The 25,179-nt window shown below is 39.2% G+C and overlaps 1 protein-coding gene across 5 annotated transcripts in view; it reads left to right on the forward strand.

Moving 5' to 3' along the window:
* The window catches only part of fli1 (Fli-1 proto-oncogene, ETS transcription factor), a 57,890-nt gene that overhangs the window by 27,154 nt on the left and 5,557 nt on the right, over positions 1–25,179 (forward strand). For 4 of the 5 annotated variants that reach the window (NM_001102719.1, XM_012965869.3, XM_012965868.3 and 1 more), the window contains 2 exon segments: positions 9,331–9,399; positions 25,012–25,077. In NM_001102719.1, the coding sequence (NP_001096189.1) occupies positions 9,331–9,399; positions 25,012–25,077 (135 nt within the window). 5 annotated transcript variants of the gene reach the window in all.

The raw sequence follows: 25,179 nt of genomic DNA on the forward strand, positions 1-25,179 counted from the left end.
TAACTATGTGCATATACTATGTATTTCAATCCCTCACCCCCAGTGAGTGCACCCCTTAGTGCTTATTTTAAAAGCACTTGAGCCTAGGCATGTGCTGCTCCTTGCAGGGAGCACAGGATTAAAAATCAGGTGCTCCCTGCAAAGAGCAGCATCAGGAGGCAGTGATGACAAGGCCCTTATGACCTGCAAGGACCCTGGCAGGTAGGGGGTGGGAAGGAGGACATCTCCGTGCCTGTCCCACCCACCCCTTTTGAATTTAGCGCAGGCTAACACAGGCCACAATAGGTTCAAACTGAAATGAGTGGAGCGGCCTGCAGCTGTTCATGCAATGCCCCATGCAGTAGGCAAAGGACAAAAAAATTGCAGATTGAGGATGTTTTTGGTAGTTTATACACAATGTGGGGCATTGTGAATGCTCTTGTTTTAAATATTAAGGTTTACAAAATGTTTTTCTTTTTTTTATAAATCAAAAAGATAGATGAAGGTCCTACAATGGGCCAGTCAAAGTCCTAATCTCAATCCAAAAAATCCATTTAAAATTAAAACATAATAATATAAAACACATAATTTTCCAACTTACCTTCACAACCTGGAGAAAATCTATCTATAAACAACAGACTGTGTGTCAACACAGACTACACATCATGCAATCTTTTTTTCTATTTACCAATTGGGTGCTACAAACTCACAATACTCATATGTAATATTTATAAAGAAAATGTTTATGCAGAGGAAAAATTGTTCACATTTCTCAATATTTCTTACCAGTAGAGATCTATTTGAAAGTTGTTATTACTGCAAAAGCGGCTGTGCAAACCTAATTAGTGTTAGGAAAGAATACAGTACAAATTATATAAACAAATACAACTTTTCTAGCTGGGGTTTTTGCACCAAAAGACACGTATAAATGTCATATATTCAGAAATATTTCTGTAAATCCTCCTATATAGAACTGGTTTCCAGTTAATAAATATGACACCTAGTTCTGTTAAAAGTTATTAAAAAGAATCCTCCAGATCTTGTAATTAATGTAGATTATACATAATGAATTAGATAGAAACCTTTGGTCCTCAACTCACTCAGATGTTGCTCCTCTTAAGCTGGCCATACACGCACCGATACTATCGTACGAAACCTCGTTTCGTACGATATTCGGTGCGTGTATGGCATGTCGGCGAGTCGACCGATATCGCAGGAAGCTGCTGATATCGGACGACTCGCTGATCGGCCAGGTTAGAAAATTTTGATCGGGCGCCATAGAAGACGCCTGACCAAAATCTGCCGTCAGGGCTGAATCAGCAGAAGGAGGTAGAAATCCTATTGTTTCTACCTCCTTATCTGCTGTTTCAGCCCTGACTGTGTGTGGCGGATCTGACGATGTTTCGTGCGACCGATGGCCACGTGTATGGCCAGCTTTAGCCTAACATAGCTAAATACAGTTACATTTTACAGTGAGAAAGCACAATAGGGGCAGTGTATAAAAATAGGCAGACAGCACCAGCTTTGTTACCACTCCTGAGTACTAGCTAGTAGCACTGAAACAGAAAACACAATTGCTCTTGTCATGAATTATATCACCTTTTTATGCCTTGTGGTTTCTAGGCAGTTACCTTTGCTTATTCCTTATTTCCTTAGGGTACTTCCAACTCTTCTTCATCTATTAGTGAATTTGCACTTTAGTGCCTTGCACAAGGAGTGCAGGAAATAACTTTGCCCTCCCTTTCCTAAGGATAAAATAGACATCTGTATCCCATGTGTGACAGACCTAACCAATCTTATATAGTGCCCAGCCACTTATGACCCTTGACCTGCTTCCCACTAGGGTTACAAAGTAGTTTGGCAGAACATGCTTCTTTGCTGTGAATCTTATAATTAAATTAACTCATTAGAGATAATGGTGCAGCACTGGAGTTTTGCAATTTCTTAAATCTTAGAAATGTATGTGTAACATTTGGTTTTTATTCTACAGCAATTTTTATGAGTTGGTTAAAGTTATACAATGTTACATATCAAAAACAATTCAAATCAAGGACTTTAATGGTCCTTCTGCACTTCAGTTTATGTCAAAGAGCTTTGGCTCCAAGCAAAATATTCTGATGTTATTGAAGAGAAGTTAGAAGGCACAGAGCCAAGAATTACAATAAGGGCACCCTTAGTGGAGAGGTCCAACTCTTTTCTCAATGTTACAGTCACTAAACTTATAACATAACTACAAGGTATGCTTTATATAGATTATATTAGATTATTTCATTATCAGATTTTTTAAAAATGGACATTAGTATCTCTCAGTGCCAGACATGTGTTTCTACATTTGAAGTGATCAAAAAACTTACACATAGGGGGAGATTTACCAACGTTTGACTTTTTTTCACGATTCGACATATAAAAGCTAGAGAGTTTCTATAGAAGTCAGTGGGATTTGTTCTAGGCAAAGTCAAGCCATATTTTTAAACTCAAATTTTTCAACTTTTTTTAAATTCTTTGAGTTTGTAAACTCAAAAAATTTGAAGTATTTGAGGTATTCAAACAAGTTTCTCTTATTAATAAATTGATATATAAACCAATTAAAATGGTTGTTGCTTCCATTGTTTCTCCTATTTTTACTCTCCTTAAAATTAAGGAAAATTTAAAAAGTATAGATATTCCTTTTTACATTAAACGTTTATATCTCTTTAACAAACACATACAAATACAATATGTATTTGTAATAAATACCTTTTTTATATGACAAAGGCTTTCATTCTGTACTGAACTGTAGAGAGCTATATAGTTACATATGGTTGAAAAAAGACCATAGTCCATCAAGTTCAACCCTTCCAAGTAAACCCAGCACACACAACCTGTACTTACCAATCTATACTAACACATACATAACTATATGTACAAACATTAATACTAACTGTAGATATTAGTATCACAATAGCCTTGGATATTATGCTTGTTCAAAAACTCATCCAAGCCCCTCTTAAAGGCATTAACAGAATCTGCCATCACAACATCACTAGGAAGGGCATTCCCCAACCTCACTGCCCTCACCGTGAAAAACCACCTACACTGCTTCAAATGGAAGCTCTGTTTCTCTAATCTAAAGGGGTGGCCTCTAGTGCATTGATGGGAAAAAAGAGCATCCCCTATCTGCCTATAATCCTCTCTAATGTATTTGTACAGAGTAATCATGTCCCTCGCAAGCGCCTCTTTTCCAGAGAAATCAACCCCAACCTTGAAAGTCTAACCTCATAGCTTAAAGCTTCCATCCCCTTTACCAGTTTAGTTGCAGTCTCTGCACTCTCTCCAGCTCATTAATATCCTTCTTAAGGACTGGAGCCCAAAACTGCACCGCATACTCCAGGTGAGGCCTTACCAGGGACCTCTATCTGGTTTGAACCTCTATAAGTTACAGACTGCACAGCGATTGTTGCATGTGATCCAAGTGTTGCATGTGAATAAAGTGTTTAGCAGGCATTGTAAGTATCCAGTGGCAATATGAGTTCAAGTATGATTGCCGGTGTGGATCTTGTCACATGTATGTGATCCTGATCCTAGGGGGGGATGAAGAAGGGACAGTGGAGGTTAATGAGGGAGACAGGTTTGTGACAGTTAAGAGGGGCAGTAGGGGACACAAGGGTAGGGGGGCTGGTTCACAGCTTGTACAAACCAACAGATTTGCCGCTTTAGATGAAGATGCTGGGGAAGACAGCTCTGAGCTAGCATGTATGGAGCAGGCTGACTCTCAGAGCAACTTGGGAGCCGGCACCTCTAATACAGGTGGGGGGAGTAGTGCTAGGAAGGGAAGGCAGGCTATAGTTGCAGGGGATTATTACTATTATTATTACTATTATTAGAAAGGTGGATAGGGTAATTTGCCAGAAAGACCCTACATGCCAAACTGTGTGTTGCTTGCCTGGTGCTATGGTTCGGCATGTGGTGGATCGAATGGACAAATTGTTGGGTGGGGCTGGTTAAGACCCGGCGGTCTTGGTACACATAGGTACCAATGACAAAGTCAGAGGAGGCGGGGAAGTCTTCAATGATTTTAAAAAACTAGGAGCAAAGTTAAGGACGAGGACTTCCAAGGTAATTTTCTCAGGGATATTACTGTGCCACAAGCAACGTTAAGAAGGCAGCGGGAGCTTAGGGAGATTAATGCGTGGCTGAGAGATTGGTGCAGGGAGGAGGGCTTTGGGTTTCTGGAGAACTGGGCTGATTTCTCAATCGACTACAGGCTCTTTGCCAGGGATGGGCTGCACCTCAATGATGATGGTGCAGCTGCTTTGGGGGACAAGATGGATAGAGGGTTGGAGGAGATTTTAAACTAGGAGTGGGGGGGAGGGTGCAGCGGGTAATTCTGTGGTAGACAGGATAGGTGAGGTAGTGGGCATAGTAAGGGAAAATGGGGGAGGAGACTTGCTTCGGGATAGCATGCTGGTACCAGTATTAAATGTATGTTTACTAATGCAAGGAGTCTGACTGGTAAAATGGGAGAGCTGGAGGTACTAGTGCTGAAGCGGAAATATGATGTGATTGGCATTGCTGAAACTTGGTTGAATGAGTCGCATGACTGGGCAGTTAATATTGGGGGTTATACATTGTTTCGGAGGGACAGGGGCAATAGAAAAGGAGGAGGAGTGTGTCTGTTCGTTAAGCAGGAATTAAAAGCAAATATTAAGGAGGAATTGATGGGGGTAACAGAGGGAGCTGAATCCTTATGGGTTGAGCTTCTCACAGATAGTAAAGAATCTACCAATTGAATTGTAGGGGTATGCTATAGGACCCCTAATGTAAGCGAAGAGGAGGAGGCTCAGCTCCTGTTGCAAATAGAAAAGGCTGCTAGTTTGGGGCAAGTGATAATAATGGGGGATTTTAATTATCCTGATATTGACTGGAGCCATAGTACTGCCAGGACAGTAAATGGGAACAAGTTTATAAACTTGCTGCATGACACCTTTATGTCACAGGTTGTTGAGGAGCCAACCAGGAACCATGCTATATTGGATCTAGTGTTCTCTAATGACCCAGAACGCATAGCAAATGGTTGAACCCCTGGGTAACAGTGACCATAATGTTATTTCATTTGATGTTTGGTGCAGGAAACCAATGTACACTGGAGCAACAAAGACATTGAATTTTAGAAAGGCAAATTTTACTCCCATAAGGGCAGCGCTTTAGGGCATAGATTGGGGCATTATGTTTTTTGATAAAAACACAGAGCAGAAATGGTTGTCGTTTAAAATGATATTAAATCATTACTGTTCTCAATTTATTCCATTAATAAAAAAAAAGTAGAAGTGTTAAGAATCACCCTGTGTGACTTAACTCTGAGGTAAAGAAGTTAATAGGGAAAAAAAGGAAAGCTTTTAAGAAATATAAGTCAGAGGGGACAGTAGTTGAGTTTAATGAATATAAACACTATAACAAGTGTTGTAAAAAAGCAATCTGGAAGGCAAAGATAGAAAATGAGAAGAGCATTGTGGCAGAGGCCAAGACTAACCCCAAAAAGTTTTTTAAGTATATTAATAGTAAAAAGATGCAGGTTGAGGGTGTGGCCCCATTGAGTTATATTAACAATATGGTTATAGCAGATACAGAAAAGGCAGATGTGCTTAACCAGTTTTTTTCTTCTTTGTATACAGTAGAGGAGCCAGAGTGCCAAGTCCCACCCAATAGCTTCACTGTTGCCTCAGCTCCAACTACGCAGTGGTTGGCACAGGATATGGTGCTTAAAGGGTTACACAAGATAAATGTGAACAAGGCACCTGGGCCAGATGGAATACACCCTCGGGTACTGAGAGAGCTAGGGTCAGATTTACAGTGGCCTTTGTTTCTGATATTCTCAGACTATCTTTCATCAGGTATGGTACCTAGGGATTGGAAGAAGGCTAATGTCATTCCTATATTTAAAAAGGGAGTAAGATCTCAGCCTGGCAATTATAGGCCTGTTAGTTTGACATCCGTGGTTGGCAAGTTATTTGAAGGCTTGTTAAGGGATCACATACAAAGTTCTGTACTAGAGAATGGCATTATGAGCAGTAATCAGCATGGCTTTATGAAGGACAGATCATGTCAGACCAATTTAATTGCTTTTTATGATGAGGTGAGTAAGAAGCTGGACAGTGGGGATGCAGTAGATTTAATCTACGGTATTTGGATTTTGCCACAGCATTTGATACCATTCCCCACAAACGACTGCTTTCTAAACTAAGGTCTATTGGTCTTAGTGAAGTCATTTGCACATGGGTAGGAAACTGGCTACAGGATCGGGTACAGAGGGTGGTTGTTAATGGTACATTCTCTACTTGGACTAAGGTTCTCAGTGGGGTCCCTCAGGGTTCCGTACTGGGTCCACTTTTGTTTAAAGGAACAGTAACACCAAAAAATGAAAAAGCTTTAAAGTAATAAAAATATAATGCACTGTTGCCCTGCACTGGTAAAACTGGTGTGTTTGCTACAGTAACACTACTATAATTTATATAATAAGCTGCTGTGTAGCCACGGGGGCAGCCATTCAAGCTGGAAAAAAGGAGAAAAGGCACAGGTTACATAGCAGATAACGGATATGTTCTGTAGAATACAATGGTCATTTATCTGTTATCTGCTATGTGCCTGTGCCTTTTCTCCTTTGAATGGCTGAGTCAATGCCACTTTTTTTGCTTTTAGTAGCCACCGAATGACATTGCCTGGAATTAGACAATTTATTATCTACAAAAACCTCTAGATCCTTTGTAATCTATCCTTTAGCCAGTTCTCTATCCAATTACAAATATTATGTTCTAGGCCAATATTCCTCAATTTGATCATTAACCTTCTGTGAGGTACTGTATCAAACGCTTTTGCAAAGTCCATGTAGATGACATCAACTGCTATTCCAACATCGAGGTTTCTGCTCACCTCCTCATAAAAGCCGACTAAATTAGTCTGGCAAGATCTGTTACGCATAATACCATGCTGGTACAAACTTATAGTATTCTGAACTGCAATGTATTCAAGTACCCTCTCCCTTATTACCCCTTCCAAAAGCTTTCCTACTACTGATGTCAGACTAACAGGCCTATAGTTTTCAGGCTGAGAACGGGATCCCTTTTTAAATAACGGCACTACATTAGCAATTTGCCAGTCTCTCGGTACCATGCCAGACCTCAATGAATCCTAAAAAATTAAGTGAAGAGGCTTGGCAATCACAGTGCTAAGCTCGTTTAATATCCTGGGATGAATACCACCCGGTCCTAGATCTTTGTATACCTTTACATGTTCAAGTCTCTTTCCTCTCCAGTGACCCATGCGTCAGTAGCTATATTACTAGAACTGGGCATATTAAAATGGAAGCCTTCATTAGCTGGCTCCTCAGATGTATAGACAGATGAAAAATAAGAGTTCAAAATTTCTGCTTTATCCCTGTTCTCATCAACCAACTTACCCCCCCATGACAATAAGGTTACCACCCCTTCTTGCTTGGATTCTTTTTACTCCTAGCTGCAGAACCCCTTTCTATCTCTATTTTAGCTTGCCTGATAGCTTTTTTGCATGCTTTATTTGCTTCCTTGTACCCGATGAAAGTTTCTGCTGTCCCAGCTAACTTGAATGCTTTAAAAGTACGTTTTTTTCTTACTAACCTCGACACTAACACTTTTATTCAGCCATAAAGGTTCGCTTTGCAATGCCTCTCCTTGCTTACAAGAGGAATATACTGATCTGTATACTTGCTAAGCAATGTTTTAAAGATGTTCCATTTTCCTTCCGTGTCTAACCCATTTTTCTTCTGTGTCTACCAGCCTTTCCCAGATGATACATTGCAGAGATGCCACTATACTGGCAAAGTCTGCACGTTTAAAATTGAGTGTTTTAGTTACTCCCTTATAGAGCTGTCTCTGCTCTCAAAGGGGACCAAGTTGTGATCACTGGTCCCTAAACACAAATGTTTGTGAGATGAGTTTAGTATTATTAGATATTACCAGAATAGACTCATGAATGACATATAAATGACATTTCACCTGTTCATCTTCCAGTGTAAGGGTTCTTACAAATGGCTGTTTTTTTCTGCATCTTTTTCAGTTCATCAAAAAACACATGTATTTATTTGCATGTTTTTTTAAAATGTAGCTAATTGTATTTTTGTGAGCTCCAAACACAACCTTCTATTCTATTGTCTTATGAATGTTGTGTCAAGCACAAAAAAAAATTAGCATGATGAATCTAAAAAATGCATTTTTACTTGTGCTGGGTAACAGTAAAGGTTTTATGCATATAAAACACTATTATTTTTAATGTTACTTGTCTATTAAAAATAATTAACAAACATAACCAAAGACAGGGTAACTTTTAGCCAAACATTTGTGTTTTTTAATGTCCTTATTCATTAGCATCTGAATTAATTCTGTCTTCCATTAAATTTAAAATCATTATATGCAAACTAAAATAGACACTCACATGGCATTATTAAATTCTCATTAAAATGCGAGTGGGATTCTCCTCTATCCTTCTTTGTGGGGCTTGCCATTCAGGCTACCCTTGACTCCTGTCAGACTAACAAAGAAAGACACTCAATGCCAAAGAGAAGAGGAAACAACAAGTCTAACCATATGTTTTTGCAAATTGAAAGACTTTTATTAACATTGGGCAAATTTGCACCTGGGCAATATTTTCATTGTTCTACCTGCAGCTGGCTAAAATAAGCTAATCATGATTAGTTGCTATGGGTTACTGCCCAGGTACAATTTTGCCCAGTGCTGGTTAATTAGTCTCTCTGTGTGGCAGAGTAAAGTTATAAGAAATGCAGATAGTCATATTGATTTAAGACACATGCAGAAAAGTTGTGGTTGTTAGATGGAGCATGCAGGACTGCTTAGTCAATAAAAATATCCTTTATTTTACTTCCATTAAAAACATGTGAAAAAAAATGTGAAAAAAACAACCCCCCAGCTTAACGCGTTTCATGGCTCATGCCACTTCATCAGAAGCTTCTGATGAAGTGGCATGAGCCATGAAACGCGTTAAGCTGGGGGGTTGTTTTTTTCACATTTTTTTCACATGTTTTTAATGGAAGTAAAATAAAGGATATTTTTATTGACTAAGCAGTCCTGCGTGCTCCATCTAACAACCACAACTTTTCTGCAATTGACTACGCCTGGATCGGGGGCGTTCCTTGATGTGTATGCACGAGTCACTGCTAATACTGGGACTAAGCCGGTGAGTGCTCCCTTACTTTGTATAACTATGATTTAAGACACATCCCTCACCATTGGGTCTTGGATATCATTTTATAACAATTAATAGTACTATAGCTGGATGCAATCTGTTATAGATATTTAAAAATAAAATACTCAATTTGTTATTTAGGTAGTTCATCATTGGGTTATAACACTCAGGCACATACAGACCAGTCACCACGTTTGACAGCCAAAGAGGGTAAGTATCCATTCTCCTTAGTTTAACTTGTTATGTCATATAATCTCATGGCAGTTTTTCTGACAATTGTGTCATTAAAATACATCCTATGGCTAATGTCATTTAAGCAGATTCTTTGCAATGTAATTACATTTTCAGAGACCTTGAACTGTCTCAACCAAAGTCTATAGAAAGCAAATTGCAATGGTGACCATCTCCTGGATAGACAAAAACATGTACTAGCCAATACAATATGCTTCCCATAGGCTTTTATACCAAGCATTATCAGGTCTGTTTCATTATGTATTGCATAAATTGACAGTTGTTGATGTTAAAGTTGTTTACAAAAAATAGCTTTACATTTAATTTTATGATAAAATAAGGAAGTAATGCAAAGGGGAAGTATACCTTTTTTAACCAATGACATTTTGTCAGCCTCTTCCAGCTAATGTGAGAATCTGATGTTTTTAGGAGATGCTTTATTAAAATATTTTTACATCTGGTTTGTAAGCAGTGTAAAGTTGTAGAGATTATTGCTAGGAGTGCTGTTTTTGGTGAGCATTGGTAATGAACATAGCAAAGGCAATACAATAGCAATAACTTTTAAACAAAGATGTTTTAACACAGCTACATACTTTAAATGCCACCAGAATGTTTTAATAGTTTTTCTACAAATGGCAGTACCGGAGGTAGTCTTGGGGGCTGATTTACTAACCCACGAATCCGACCCGAATTGGAAAAGTTCCGACTTGAAAACGAACATTTTGCGACTTTTTCGTATGTTTTGCGATTTTTTCGGATTCTGTACGAATTTTTCGGATCCAATACGATTTTTGCGTAAAAACGCGAGTTTTTCGTATCCATTACGAAAGTTGCGTAAAAAGTTGCGCATTTTTCGTAGCGTTAAAACTTACGCGAAAAGTTGCGCATTTTTCGTAGCGTTAAAACTTAACGCTACGAAAAATGCGCAACTTTTCGCGTAAGTTTTAACGCTACACAAAATGCGCAAAACATACGAAAAAATCGCAAAGTACCGATCATTACGAAAAAAACGCAATCGGACTCCATTCGACCCGTTCGTGGGTAAGTAAATCAGCCCCTTGGATTAAACAAATCTTATCAGTCAATTTGTGAGTTATGTATGGATCCACAACCTATATATGGAGTGCAATTTGCCCAGATGATGATTTATTTACACTTTTTGTACTTGTCATATGTTTAGCACTCAGCACTCAACAACCTGTAACATGCAAATTTGAAATCTACGGTTTAATCTTGTTTGTTTTGTTAATGATTATGTTCTGGTTTAAAATTTATTAGAATTCCTGTAACCAACTACAGAAACAAAAAGAATTGTATATTAAGCTAATTTTTAAACAAGCCCACTAAGGACAGCACGGACAATATATTCACACATATATGCACAATTATAACGAAAATGTTTATGTTCAAATTATACCTTAGTTTGCTGCCTAGAATAACAAATGAAATTGTAATTCATTACTTAATCCTGGCATACTTGTTAGCTGCATGTACCTAAAGGCTGAATTTTAAATGACTTTCTTGCTATAAGAACATACTATGCAGCAGTCTGTCATAATTTTCTCAGCAAGACTATGCAGTTATGCTCTAAAGCAGCTCTTAGATAAATATTTTGCTTGTTCTTTATTATTTCTATGATTTGTATGTCACTGGCTCTGAGAAACAAGGGTCAAAACTTTTATAGATAAATGTTTTGATAATAGATTTCTGCAGCCTGTGTAATGTGTATGTTAAGGAACAGTTACAAAAGAACAATGCGAACAATGTTGAATTAATCAGCTGTATGAGACCAGGGCCTCCTCTCTGAATATTTACATTTCTTTTAACTCTACTTTCCCTCTTTTTGTATTGCGCCGTAAAAATAATTCTATACACACATTAATTGCTTCCACGTGTAATGCATTACTGTCATGTTGTAGACGTAACAAGGCATGCATTTTGCATTGAATTGTTACATTCTTTAGAACTCCTTCTTACTGCAGTCTGTTGTTCAACCCTCTTCGCAACTAAAAAGTAGTAAAAGATAGATACCAGTTTAACAACAAAGATTTAGCTCTGTATATCTAGTTTCTGCCTCCCTGAATTTTTCCTGGGGCCTTTTTTATTTTTCTAAGGGTATTTAGGGTTCATCTTTGGTGCATTATATATTTTGTTTCATGCATTAGATTTTTGGCTAGTGCTGTTTTACCTTGACAGAAATAGCTGTATAGCTTAGTATTTCTTCTTGGGATTCTTAGAAGTGCCCACCTCCTGCCAGACAATTTATTACAGTTCCCAGGAAGTGGCCATCCCATCTTAAGGGCCAATGATACCCACATATGGAAAATAGAAAATGGTAACGTGTACTTCTGCATAGTAACAGCAAAAGAAGGAAGTGGAAGGGGATAAGGCCATAGGGATTGTTAACCCCGTGGGTCCCTACATATGTAAACTTGCAGCATATTGTATATAAAAGGCATTTTTCCTTTTTGGCATGTGCAAAATCTTTTAGTTTACAAAATGTGTTCAGAATTTCCAAAACATCTTCTAGAATGCCCACTGTCCTAATCGACTATTCCTAGCTTATCATTTCTAACCATGATTTGGACAGTTCTATTAAACTCATTATATATGAGTCTATGGAAAATGCTTAATGACCTGCTGCTGTAACTGTATCATGGGAAGGGTTTAGCTCATCTTTGTTTGGTAAGCTAACACTTGAGTTGCTGCAAGCCAGAGACACATCCATCAAGGCAGATATAGTAAATCACACTCTTATTGCAGGTGCAGCTTTTGTCTGTCACATAATAAGCTCATGAGCTCAAGTACCTCCTCACTCTGGCTTTTTCCAGCCGCCTCCCTACCTGGGTGTACCGGAGCTGTCACTCCATGAATCTAGGTGCATTACCAAGACAAAAGCTAATCAGTCAGTTCTCCCTATCCAGAGCTTTGATGGTTGCCGACAAAAGACCCCTTTAGTATACTCACATTAAGCCCGAAAATACACTGTTATGCACACATTCATTTTGTGAAGTTGTTCTTTTTGTTTTATTTTCCTCTCTATGCTGCCTTGGATTCTCCTGCTGATTCTCTCATCTTTTCTTTCAGCTTTGCTGTCTTTCTATTTATTCTCCTTCCCCCTTTTAGCACTGATGTAAATAGCAGGTGCAGTGTAATAAGCAACATGCTGATTTAAGGTCTGCTTTCAGTTGTATGCGGGGGTTTAATTTTTTTAATAATAACTGCTAGGTTGTAACACTTAACACAAACATCAACAGTTGCTATATTATACAGTACACTGATGTATAACCCTTTAAGTGCCCGCAGAATTTCACATTTCGGTTCCCCTCAGTGTCAGACATTTTGTAAGCTTTCTGTGCTCTCTCATTTTAGGGGGGGGGAGTTAAGTTGAAGTAGGAAAACTATATATCATTTTTTTCAGGAGAACCTGAGCTTTCCAAATCTGGCTGAGTTTTTGTTTATTTCCACTTCTGGGACAAGATTTAGAGCTCTAAATACAAAAAAAAAAGAAAAATTAATTATTTTTCATGATATAGGGATTTATACCAGAAACATATTTTATTTTATGGACAAAAATTCAACTGATTTGGAAAGCCTCATGTCTCCCGAACGTGCGAATACCTAATTTGTACAGTTTTATGGAGATTTCTGACTTCTATAGATTTACTGCCTTTTTCTGTGGGGTAAAAACAAAAAAATACGCTGACCCCCCAAAACCATATATTTTTGGAAAGTACACATTAGGACGAATCAAAAATGGGTACCCATGTCTTTCTGCTCCAAACTATAGAGACGCAATGCTTTCCCAAATTTGGCAGTTTTAATGACATACCTGAAAATTTTATCAAACCTTCCAATTTCAAGCACTTTATCTCCCACATAGCATTAGGTACCAAGGAAAAACATTTCTAAATATGAAAGCCAAGGGTCCACTGAACAGTTTGATGCCCACTGTGCATAGGATTACCAAAGCATCTGGCATTTAGAGATCCCAAAATAAAGTTAGTGCATACATAGTTCATGGCCTATAAATCAGGTGTATTTTTTGGTAGTATAAATAAATGTAGTAAAAGTGGGAAAAAGTTAAATAGGGAAATAAGTAAGTTGACCCCAGAAAACGTAGTAACAACGTGCCTGTCGTTTCCTATGGGGCCCCTGGGCGATCGCGCCCCAGGAGCCAGTCGTTCCTCTGCTTGTTGCCTAGGGGCTTTAAAAGCCGCTCCTCCACTCCCAAACCCAGAAGTAGAGCACTACATAGAATCTACGTTCTGTGGCACTTAGGTACTTTTATACACAGAATGTAGATTCTACTGCTGCTCCCAACATCTCACGTGCCCTCACCTGGTACTTGAAAATGGATGGTCGAATTGCAAGTGCTCCACCTTGTTGCTGATAAGAGGTTTCGTCCAAATTAAAGTCACCAAGAAGGTTTCAGAAAATGTATATTCATTCTATTTTGAGAACCCTCTATTTCTCAGTGAGTGAGGTAGAAGATACAAGAAAGGAAAGTAAAAATTCCATTGTAGTTACAATTCTCAGATTCTGGGCTCTTTTGTAACTGCTTTAGGGCTAAGACACATGGAGCTACTTGTTACAGCTACTAAACACCAGTAAATACTCTGCCATAGACAATACTGAGAATTGCCTCTGCTAAAACACACGTGTCTTAAGGTAGCCATACACGCACCAATATTATCGCACAAAATGATATTTCGTACAATATTCGGTGTATGTATGGTGAATTGACGAGGGCCTGGATATCGGTCGTCTCATCAGTCGGGCGGAACAGAAAATTTTAATTGGATGCCGTTAAAAGGTACCAGAGCAAAGGAAAGTGTTTAAGTTGATAGGGTCTGGGGTAAGGTAGAGACTCATTGTAAATATGCCCTATAACCAATTGTCCTCCCTTATCTACATTTCCACCTAAATAAATAACTTTGAACTACTTACCTACCTTTCCATCTAAACAAATAACATTGAATTAATAAATATTCTTTCCCCTGCATAGAGTGAATGTGTGTGTATATATATATATATATTGTGACATGCTGAATGCCTGTACACGCAATTTTGGGGGAATTAGCAATGGTAGGCAGGCAGGCATGCAGAGGATCTGGAGCATAGAGACAGGGACACCAAGTCTTCAGGCAAAACACAGGTTTATTCAGGGCCAATTCTTCCCAACAGAAACATAAAGACATAAGTTCATAAACAGTTCAGGGTTTTGAGATGTCCCTTCTTCAGGGTTCTCACCTTCCAGGGTTATTTCCACGCTCTGGAACACTCAGGCTTCACACTAAGCCTTGCTGAGCCCTCTCAGCACTCATCCATTCGGTCAGCACTCCCTCTGCTTCCTGGCAGTGGCAGGTGGCACCCCCAGCTCCTCTGGGAGTTCCTCACACAGGCAGCCCTCCTGCTCTGTGCCCTGCTCTGAGAGTGACCTTCACTCAATCAGCATTCAATTCCAACTCCCCCCTCTGTGTAAATCATACAGCCCTTTTATTGGCTGCTCACCTGCAGCCTAATCAGGCAGCTCCCTACAGCTGGCCAAATCAAACCTTAAAGGAGATTTACTCCAAACACAGCATTACCTGCTGTAAAACCAGGTATTTTACCTTGGGCCATTTGTATCCTACCTTAAATACTGGTGGAAATACACCAAATAAGGACCTTTCCCATTGCATCTCTCACAATATATATATATATATATATATATACAGTGGCTTGCAAAAGTATTCGGCCCCCTTGAACTTTTCCACATTTTGTCACATTAGAGCCACAAACATGAATCAATTTTATTGGAATTCCACATGAAAGACCAATACAAAGTGGTGTACATGTGAGAAGTGGAACGAAAATCATACATGATTCCAAACATTTTTTACAAATAAATAACTGCAAAGTGGGGTGTGCGTAATTATTCACCTTTGGTCTGAGTGCAGTCAGTTGCCCATAGACATTGCCTGATGAGTGCTAATGACTAAATAGAGTGCACCTGTGTGTAATCTAATGTCAGTACAAATACAGCTGCTCTGTGACGGCCTCAGAGGTTGTCTAAGAGAATATTGGGAGCAACAACACCATGAAGTCCAAAGAACACACCAGACAGGTCAGGGATAAAGTTATTGAGAAATTTAAAGCAGGCTTAGGCTACAAAAAGATTTCCAAAGCCTTGAACATCCCACGGAGCACTGTTCAAGCGATCATTCAGAAATGGAAGGAGTATGGCACAACTGTAAACCTACCAAGACAAGGCCGTCCACCTAAACTCACAGGCCAAACAAGGAGAGCGCTGATCAGAAATGCAGCCAAGAGGCCCATGGTGACTCTGGACGAGCTGCAGAGATCTACAGCTCAGGTGGGGGAATCTGACCATAGGACAACTATTAGTCGTGCACTGCACAAAGTTGGCCTTTATGGAAGAGTGGCAAGAAGAAAGCCATTGTTAACAGAAAACCATAAGAAGTCCCATTTGCAGTTTTGCCACAAGCAATGTGGGGGACACAGCAAACATGTGGAAGAAGGTGCTCTGGTCAGATGAGACCAAAATGGAACTTTTTGGCCAAAATGCAAAACGCTATGTGTGGCGGAAAACTAACACTGCACATCACTCTGAACACACCATCCCCACTGTCACATATGGTGGTGGCAGCATCATGCTCTGTGGGTGCTTCTCTTCAGCAGGGACAGGGAAGCTGGTCAGAGTTGATGGGAAGATGGATGGAGCCAAATACAGGGCAATCTTGGAAGAAAACCTCTTGGAGTCTGCAAAAGACTTGAGACTGGGGCGGAGGTTCACCTTCCAGCAGGACAACGACCCTAAACATAAAGCCAGGGCAACAATGGAATGGTTTAAAACAAAACATATGCATGTGTTAGAATGGCCCAGTCAAAGTCCAGATCTAAATCCAATCGAGAATCTGTGGCAGGATCTGAAAACTGCTGTTCACAAATGCTGTCCATCTAATCTGACTAACCTGGAGCTGTTTTGCAAAGAAGAATGGGCAAGGATTTCAGTCTCTAGATGTGCAAAGCTGGTAGAGACATACCATAAAAGACTGGGTGCTGTAATTGCAGCAAAAGGTGCTTCTACAAAGTATTGACTGAGGGGGCTGAATAATTACGCACACCCCACTTTGCAGTTATTTATTTGTAAAAAATGTTTGAAATCATGTATCATTTTTGTTCCACTTCTCACGTGTACACCACTTTGTATTGGTCTTTCACATGGAATTCCAATAAAATTGATTCATGTTTGTGGCTGTAATGTGACAAAATGTGGAAAAGTTCAAGGGGGCCGAATACTTTTGCAAGCCACTGTATATAAAGAAGCAGAGAGCCGCACACATAGGGATTTTGCAAAAAGATAGAGCATTTATTGAAAAAGATCCAACATTTCGAGCACTAACGGTGCTCTTCTTCAGGGACAAACCGTTAGTGCTCGAAACATCAGATCTTTTTCAATAAATGCTTTATCTTTTTGCAAAGTCCCTGTGTGTGAGGCTCTCTGCTTCTTTATTATTGTTTTTGCCAGCACCCAGGGCTTGATCTTTTGGATGGTGTGCTCCTGTTTGTTCTTATATATTCATATATATTGTTTACCTTAATATGTATCTTTGCTTTTAAACTCATACAATATGAGGGCACATTCTGCAAAGGCCAGTACAGGATACAGAACTCCACAATACATGAAAATGAATAGATCAGCCCTGTCCAAAACAGGCACACACTGTGTGTCAGCAGGAAAAAATGAGGTAACTCTGAAGTAATCTCATGTTATTTTTATCCTGGAAACAGCATTCTCTTTACTGGCATAAGTATTTTGCAGGGCGCTTAACGTGTACCTGTTCTATCAATATCTTGAGGTTTGCCAATGTAAGCCAGAGAGAGGGTGGAGCTTCTACATTTAGTAAATCCACTTTGCTCCATTTACCACAATTTTTTTTAAATAGACTAGCTACTACAGCAACTGAAGTGCATAGGTGCAGCATCAGATTTAATGTTCCTAGAACTAAACTGGTAAAGGGGATGGAAGATTTAAGCTATGGGGTTAGACTGTCGAGGTTGGGGTTGTTTTCTCTGGAAAAGAGGCGCTTGCGAGGGTGCATGATTACTCTGTACAAGTACATTAGAGGGGATTATAGGCAGATAGGGGATGTTCTTTTTTCCCATAAAAACGATCAATGCACCAGAGGTCACCCCTTTAGATTAGAGGAACGGAGCTTCCATTTAAAGCAGCGTAGGTGGTTTTTCACGGTGAGGGCAGTGAGGTTGTGGAATGCCCTTCCTAGAGATGTGGTAATGACAGATTCTGTTAATGCCTTTAAGAGGGGCCTGGATACATTTTTGAAAAAGCAGAATATCCAAGGCTATGTATCAATTCATAAAGCATTTAAATTGTTTTTTTATAAGGAGGCAAGGTGGCAAATGCAAAAAGGAAAGAAGATGGAATCCAACACTCTCTTTTATGCCAGCCAGTATGCAATGGGAAGCAGATATTTGTACCTGGATGTGAATTGTGCCCTTATGCCTAGGACATTAGTACCACAAGGAGCTGAATGCAAGCCCTGTACTAAATGTTTGCTCAAGGCTAGCTACAACTAACAAATTAATTAAAATTCTAATGAAACTGGAACTAACAGGAGTATTTGTGAGACAGTGAAAGGCAGAAACATTTGATAACGCTCTCAAGTATTAATCATTTCAATTCAGCTATTTATTTGGTACTATAACAGACATTTGAACTAAAATACATCATAATACTTCTTCACTTACACTTGCTCCCTAGGGGTTGCTGGCCTGACGGGTGCCCAACAAATAAATGTTTATGAATACAATAATAAATGGTGCCTACGAATACGTGTCAAAGTGAAAGGAACAATGTCAGGCCAATGATTGCTTTTACTCTAGAATAAAAGATTGGTCTTATGACAAATGACAGTGGCTGTAAGATTGCTTGCTTTTTATATTTGTTCGTAGAGCAGTAAAATGAAATCCTTTTTAAGAGTACAATTTAACAGTACAAACTCGCAAACCCTTAGGCACATCTTAATGTTATAGGCCTGTGTTTATCAAAGATTAAAAATTGTGGTTTTCCCCTTCTCAGCTTTCCTATGTTCTCTTAAGGTCATTTCTTAAGCATCAAAAGATTTTTAGTAAAAACATAAGCAAGCAAAAACATTTTATGTATCACTTGCACATTTCCATTTGGGTTCTATTATCTGCTAGAATTAAATTAGTGGAAAATGTTCTTAGTAGTATAATTACGTCTCAGAAATGAATGGTTTACACCAGTTATTGAGCTGCAAACACTTTTCACTGAAAAAGGTGCCATAAATATCTTGCAAAAATCATATATCCATGAACTAAACTTTTTCTTAAAACAAATAAAACATTTAACAAATTCAAGTTTTAATAGATAGTTGATATTTTTGTGCAGAGAAAATCAAGAATTGTTCCATACAGTTCTAAGTGCTATATTCACCTAATGGAGATTTAGTTTATACTGTGCTTGATTGAATTGGAAGAGAATAGCCTGAAACGTTTCTCCACTCCTGTGAATAAATGGGTCTATCTTTGGTAAATGTGTCAATCTCCAAAAGCTTTTCAGACCATTTAAAAAATTTCAATATATTGCATACAATATCATAAAATTGCAGATAATCCTTCTGGATTACCCAGTTTAATCTTTGATAAATCAGTGTATTTGTAGTGTGTTTACAGCACAGGTAATAGAAAAAAGTCTATTAAACCTTGCTGCTTGGAAATAGAAATGGTGGGTGTTTTGCTAGGGATTAAAACATTTCAATCAGGTCTTATAATGATATGAAATGTTTTGCTTTACGTAAACTTTATTTAAAAAAGGCTTCTACCTTCAGTGTGTTCTAGTTAATGTTATATATTCAGTTTTATCTATTCTGTTTTTCTTATTGTCTCTCTGTGATGTTTAGTATGTTACTCAATCATCTTTCAATCTCTTATGTCTCTTTTTTCCTGGCCTTTTTCTTTTTTTAATTGTTTTCCTTTGAAATTCCTTAGCTAATGTTTTGTCTGATTTCTCGTTCTGACCCACCTCAGCGGCTGGCCACTGTGTTTTTTCACGGGAAGCCAGAGACAAAGACTGGTTGTGTTAAACTTGGGGGGTGGAGGCAGGAAACTCAACTCACATGGGACTCTCCCAGCTATGCCTGTCCCAGAGTCCGACTCCAGCTTGTGGAATTAAACCTGACAGCCTGTCTGGGACACATTCTAAGTAATGATTATCCATCCATTTCTGCAAGTAAAAGAACAAGTATTTTATTAAGTCTGTATTAAAAGTGATTGGTTATAAAGGTTTTCAACTTTTAAATCTATTAGCAAAAACCTGAATATGTATCCTTTCAATCCATTTAAACAAACTTTTCTCCATCACTGGCAGTGATCCGTTTTCTGGCTTCTACATGTCTTCCTTTTATTTCAAACTGTATTCATATCACTGTTCTCAAATCAATAAAAATACAGTTCCCCCCATCCCATTTAGCATAATTGCTAAATGTAGAGGTTCCCCTTTTATCATTATGCAAAAACCTTTGTTTTTTCTATTGTTTTGAAGTGGTCATTTTTATTAAAGGAGAAGGAAAGTTAACCTCCCACCCCCCCAATGCTTGCAATACCTTACTGATACCTCAGGCTGATGCTTCTATTAGCAGAAAATCACACTAGCCCAGGGTACATGCAGGTAAGCAATCCTTTACCTTCCTTCTTGTTTTGCCCACACCTGCACAGTAGAGTAAAAAAGACGACTTTTTGTCAAAGTGCTGCTTTTTACTCTACTGTGCATGTGCATCCGGCACGAAGAAGAAGATGGAAGAGGATTGCTTGCCTGCATGTACTGTGGGCCGGTGCTTTTTTTTTGCTAACAGGAAAACCAGCCTGGGGTATCAGGTAAGTGAATAATATCAGTGGGGCCCCATTGATTTGACCTTTCCTTCTCCTTTGAATTTAATTTTATAAGAGATAGCAGTATTTCAGTTGTAGGCTATAAATAGGTACAAAAATAGTAATAATGGTGACCAGTTAAAAGGTTGTGTATAATATATAAGTAAAATACCATGTGGTTATTAAAGTTAGTTTTAATATTAGTTAATCGTAATACTTCCCCTTCTTCAAGAGTAAAAAACATGAAAACACAACTTGAACACAGTGAAATTACATTCTACCATTCTATCATTTTCAAATTTTGACCTAATCTCAAAAACTCAAATGAAAAATAGCTTGAATTTTAATAATACAACTTCCATTGACTTCTACATGAACTCAGCAGTTTTAGATGCCAAATTCTTTATGTATTGAATTTTTTGGGGTTTTTTGCACTTAATAAGGCTTGAAAATTCAAGTTTTGCTCATTCGAAATCCAATTCGAGATTTTTGTCTGTTGTTAAATTCCATACATAGTAGTGAGATAAAATAGTGATATTGACAAGATTCCTTTACTATACACAAACATTTTATGTGACATAGGCACTGATGCAGCTACCAGAATTGGTCAACTAGGGTCAGATTTATCAAAATGTGAATTTAGAGCTTAATACATAAAAACTTACCCATGTTCTATTCATGCCTATGTGATTTTTAGAAGTGTAATTATCAATGGGTGAAAGTCAGAACTCAGCATTTGATAATTATACACTTCTAAAAATCCCATAGGAATGAATAGAACGTGGGTGCGTTTTTATGTATTTAACTCCAAACTCACAGTTTAATAAATCTGCCCCTTAGATCTTGTAGTTTTGAGCCAATAATCCCCTTTGCAAGTTCTTCAGAGCATGTGCTTTCTGCATGTAGCTGGGATGGTCTCTCTGAAGAACTGGTGCTTTGTTCAGGAAGTGCTCATTATTCATGACCAAGGTATTGGGGGCAGCAGGTGCACTCTATAGCTCTAGACAGTATTAGTGGTACTATTTCTCATACTAAAAGTAGCATGGTTGTCAGTAATGGAAATATTTAATATATTGGCTCAACTTATTTACCAGGGTTTAGGTGCTTTGTAAATATAGGTAACCAGAAAGAGGATGATGTTGAAAACTATACATGATGATGGAAACTATACAAAACAAAGCATTACCCTAATGTTCTGAGTTTTCATAAATTATTTTGTGAACAATAAGAACACACTGTTTAGTTAAATAACAGTGAACTCTGTGAGGATGCACGGTGACTCTAATTTGTCTATACCAGCATTAAAAGAGAAAGGACAGATCTCTATATGGAAAATGAAGTATCCGTTTGTTTCCTGGGAGATAAAAGGTCTGTGCTTCCCAGTCTAATAATCCTCTTCTTTGGCTGTGTAGACATGGGTAGCTGCTGTTTTCCAGGGAGGTTGGCTGCCTTCCCTGGCTGTGTCAGCCTAAAACTCTCTTTTCTTAAAACACTCTCTATTTACGTGGGTGGTGTCTGAATCTCTGGCTCTAGAAGTTCAGAAAACTCTGGCAATCTTAAATATTATTTAACCTTTTTGTTTCCAGAACTTTGCTGCTCTAAGTGGAGACTATATTATGACAATAATTATTTACATTTCATCAATCTATGAGCTTAGAAGAATGTGATACTTTATAATCATATTTAAGCTTTATTTAGCAATATGAAAATGCTGTTGTGTGGTTTTTTTTTTTTATAACCATGGAAAACATTATGCATTTTTAAAAAAAATCGTATACATTTTATTACTAAGCCATTCCTTTTACTTAGTATTTCCCCTTCTTCAATGAATTGGCTTTTTGCTAAATGTACTTTTTGCCTGTTGCTTTAATTAAGAAAAATCTATGGTTTTTCAAAATAGGTGTATATATAGCCACTTTAACTGTCACAAGCCATGGGCTGGAGCAAGCTTAGGTTTTGGGGCTCCACTCCACTCACTGCGCAACACGGCGCACACACACACACACACTGTCTTAAGAAATCCCCCCGCATCAGCTCGCCCGCACTAATTTCATAATTTAGCAGGACTTCACACTGGTCGAACTTCAGGGTATAGACTGGCAGAAACTAGTGGCAAGCAGCAAAGAGGTCCATGCCCCAGCATCCCTTCACCGTTGCACCTAGGCAAATGCCTCTTCTGCCTGCCACTAGTTCTGGCCCTGGCTGGAGCCAAATATGTGATGGTGACAAAGACAAAGATTTGGGGGTTTTTCAGTGACAAAATCGGATTTTGACACCAAGAAACTGAACAAATTGAACATTTTTAAATGCCCTTCCTAAGGGGCAGATTTATCAAAACACGAGTTCGAATCCCGAATGGGAAAAATTCGGATTGGAAACGAAAATTTTTGAATATCGCAAATATCACGAAAATGCTTACGAAAAAATGGTATTAGTCACGATAATATCGTATTGGCGATCTGAAATTTTCATCCAAACGATTGTAAACAGTGGCAAAATGTATCCGATTTTTTCACGCGAAAAATATGAAAAAGTTGCGCAATCGTAGAAAAAGTCGCATCATATGTGACCATGCTGCATTGTCACTCATTCAGTGTGTATCATGGCACACCAGCAGGGTCGGACTGTGGGCCCCGGCGGCCCAGACCCGACCTTGCTGGCACTCCACTGACCGAACCGTTCCTCCCCTTACTCTTTAAATTTACACTCGCTCAGGGGAGGATGTCAGATGGGGGACCCTGTGAGGGGGGGTTTGGGGATACGGCCGGCGGGGGCACCTGCAGGGCCCCTAGGGCGGGAGCCCCAGTGAGCCCTGCAACCTCCAGTCCGACCCTGCACACCAGGCCCTGGCGACTTAGTTCAACACTGCACCCATGTAGTGCATAAGAGAAAAATAAGAGAAAATAAACCAAAGTTAATCACCAGCAAAGGGACAAGCTGGTCGGGTTCCCTAGGCACCTCGGCTAGCTGCCCACCACTTGACTGCTCCTCACGTGCATGCACGTGAGTGTATGTGCACAAACTTGCACACACAGCTGCTCTGAAGACAGGGGAAAGGAAGTTAAGGCAGGTAGTGAGGGTTCCAAACTGGGGTAGACAAAATAGGTATGATCCTGGTGCCCCCCTACTGTTGCACCCTAGGAACATGCCTCATCTGTCTACCCCTAATTCCAGCCCTGTTAATCACATAACTCTGTGCTTACAGGAAATATTTTCAGCTGACCTAGAGAGCGCTAAATAAATAATGAAAGCGCAGAGGGACTGTGGAGCCAGCTGTGGCCCTGTTCCCTCCGTGCTTGTAAGGGGTTAACTTACCCAGCCAGTGCAGTCAGGAAAGGGCAGCCCTCCCTTGCTCGCTTCTCCTCCCTCCTCTGTGCCTGCATTCCCGCGCTGCTGCTGCCACTCTGCTTCCGGATTCCACCAAGCGGCATCCCCCTCCCACCCTCCCTGTTTCAGCACACTCTGTTTATTAAAAAAAAAAAAAAATTATCATATCAATATAAATTTGTGGTTTGTCACAGAAAATGGCGGGGGGTAGTCCTTGGCCATTTAAGTTCTGATGTTGTCTTATGGCTTCTACATGCCCACTGCATTCGCAGTGGCCGGCCTTCATTAACAAAATGTTTTATTGTTTGGAAAAGTTGAATATACATGGCAAGGACTAATTTTGGATTATGTATTTGATAATAAAGCTGTGGCCGAACTCTACCCACACAACAGTGTCATTGCGTCTTTTGTCAGCTAGGTGCAATGGGGCAAGAGTGATAATGGGAGGGAACAAGTCTCCACAGTCCCAGGTCTCTTAGTAAGAAGCCAAACACAATGATCTTCCACTCACTTAAGTATTAATGTCCTGGGTGCTTGTTTGTGGACCTCTCGTTCATCCATCCACACAAGACAGGAACATTTGCGTTTGGAACGCCCATAGCATCCTGTTGCTCTAATATCCCCCCAAATAATATTTGCACTTGGTGAATGGGCATCTGTGATTTTTCTAGAGCAATAAATGTAACTGTAATTAAAAGCAGTACCTGTCCCTTGTTCATCTTTGCCCTGCTGGTTCTTTTTTAAAGAAGAAGGAAAGGCTAAGTCACTTGGGGGTGCCAAAATGTTAGGCACCCCCAAGTGACTTTAATCACTTACCTTTTACCCCGGGCTGGTGCCCCTGTTAGGAGAAAACCACACCAGCGTCTCCTCTTCCTTCTGGGTCAAAATCCCTGGGCTGGCGCATGCATAGTAGAATAAAAGCCGACTCTTTTGTTAAAGTTCGGCTTTTCACTCTACTGCGCATGCACAGGTGTGCGAAGAAGGAAGAGGAGACCACCACGCTCGCAGGTACCCCGGGCTGGTGCTGTTTTCTCCTAACAGGGGCACCAGCCCGGGGTAAAAGGTAAGCGGTTAAAGTAGCCTTTTTTTCTCCTTTAATTGATCTCTAAAGAAGCATGCAAGACAATGAAGAAAACTTGGCTGTAGAAAAACATTGAAGAGTCTGATCCAATAGAGCAGAAAGAAACAGACAAATACTGCTTTCACTTGTATTTATGTGTACTGAAAAACATTGATGTTAATTAATGTGTTAATTAGTTGCTTAGTATTAATTTTTTTTCATTTGGCAAAATGTTATATTTGGGTTTACAAAAAGTTTTTTAATATGCATGATTATTTATTTCATAGATCCCTCCTATGAAGCAGTAAGAAGATCTGGATGGGGAAATTCCCTGAGCTCACCTGTCACAAAAAGTAAGTGTTTGTTTAACAAATGTTACATACAAATAATAATACATATTATTTAAATATTAAATGATAACAACATACTTTTAACATGTTATTTCCCAAACATTT

This window comes from Xenopus tropicalis, chromosome 7 (assembly GCF_000004195.4).
Source record: "Xenopus tropicalis strain Nigerian chromosome 7, UCB_Xtro_10.0, whole genome shotgun sequence".
Lineage (NCBI taxonomy): Eukaryota > Metazoa > Chordata > Amphibia > Anura > Pipidae > Xenopus > Xenopus tropicalis.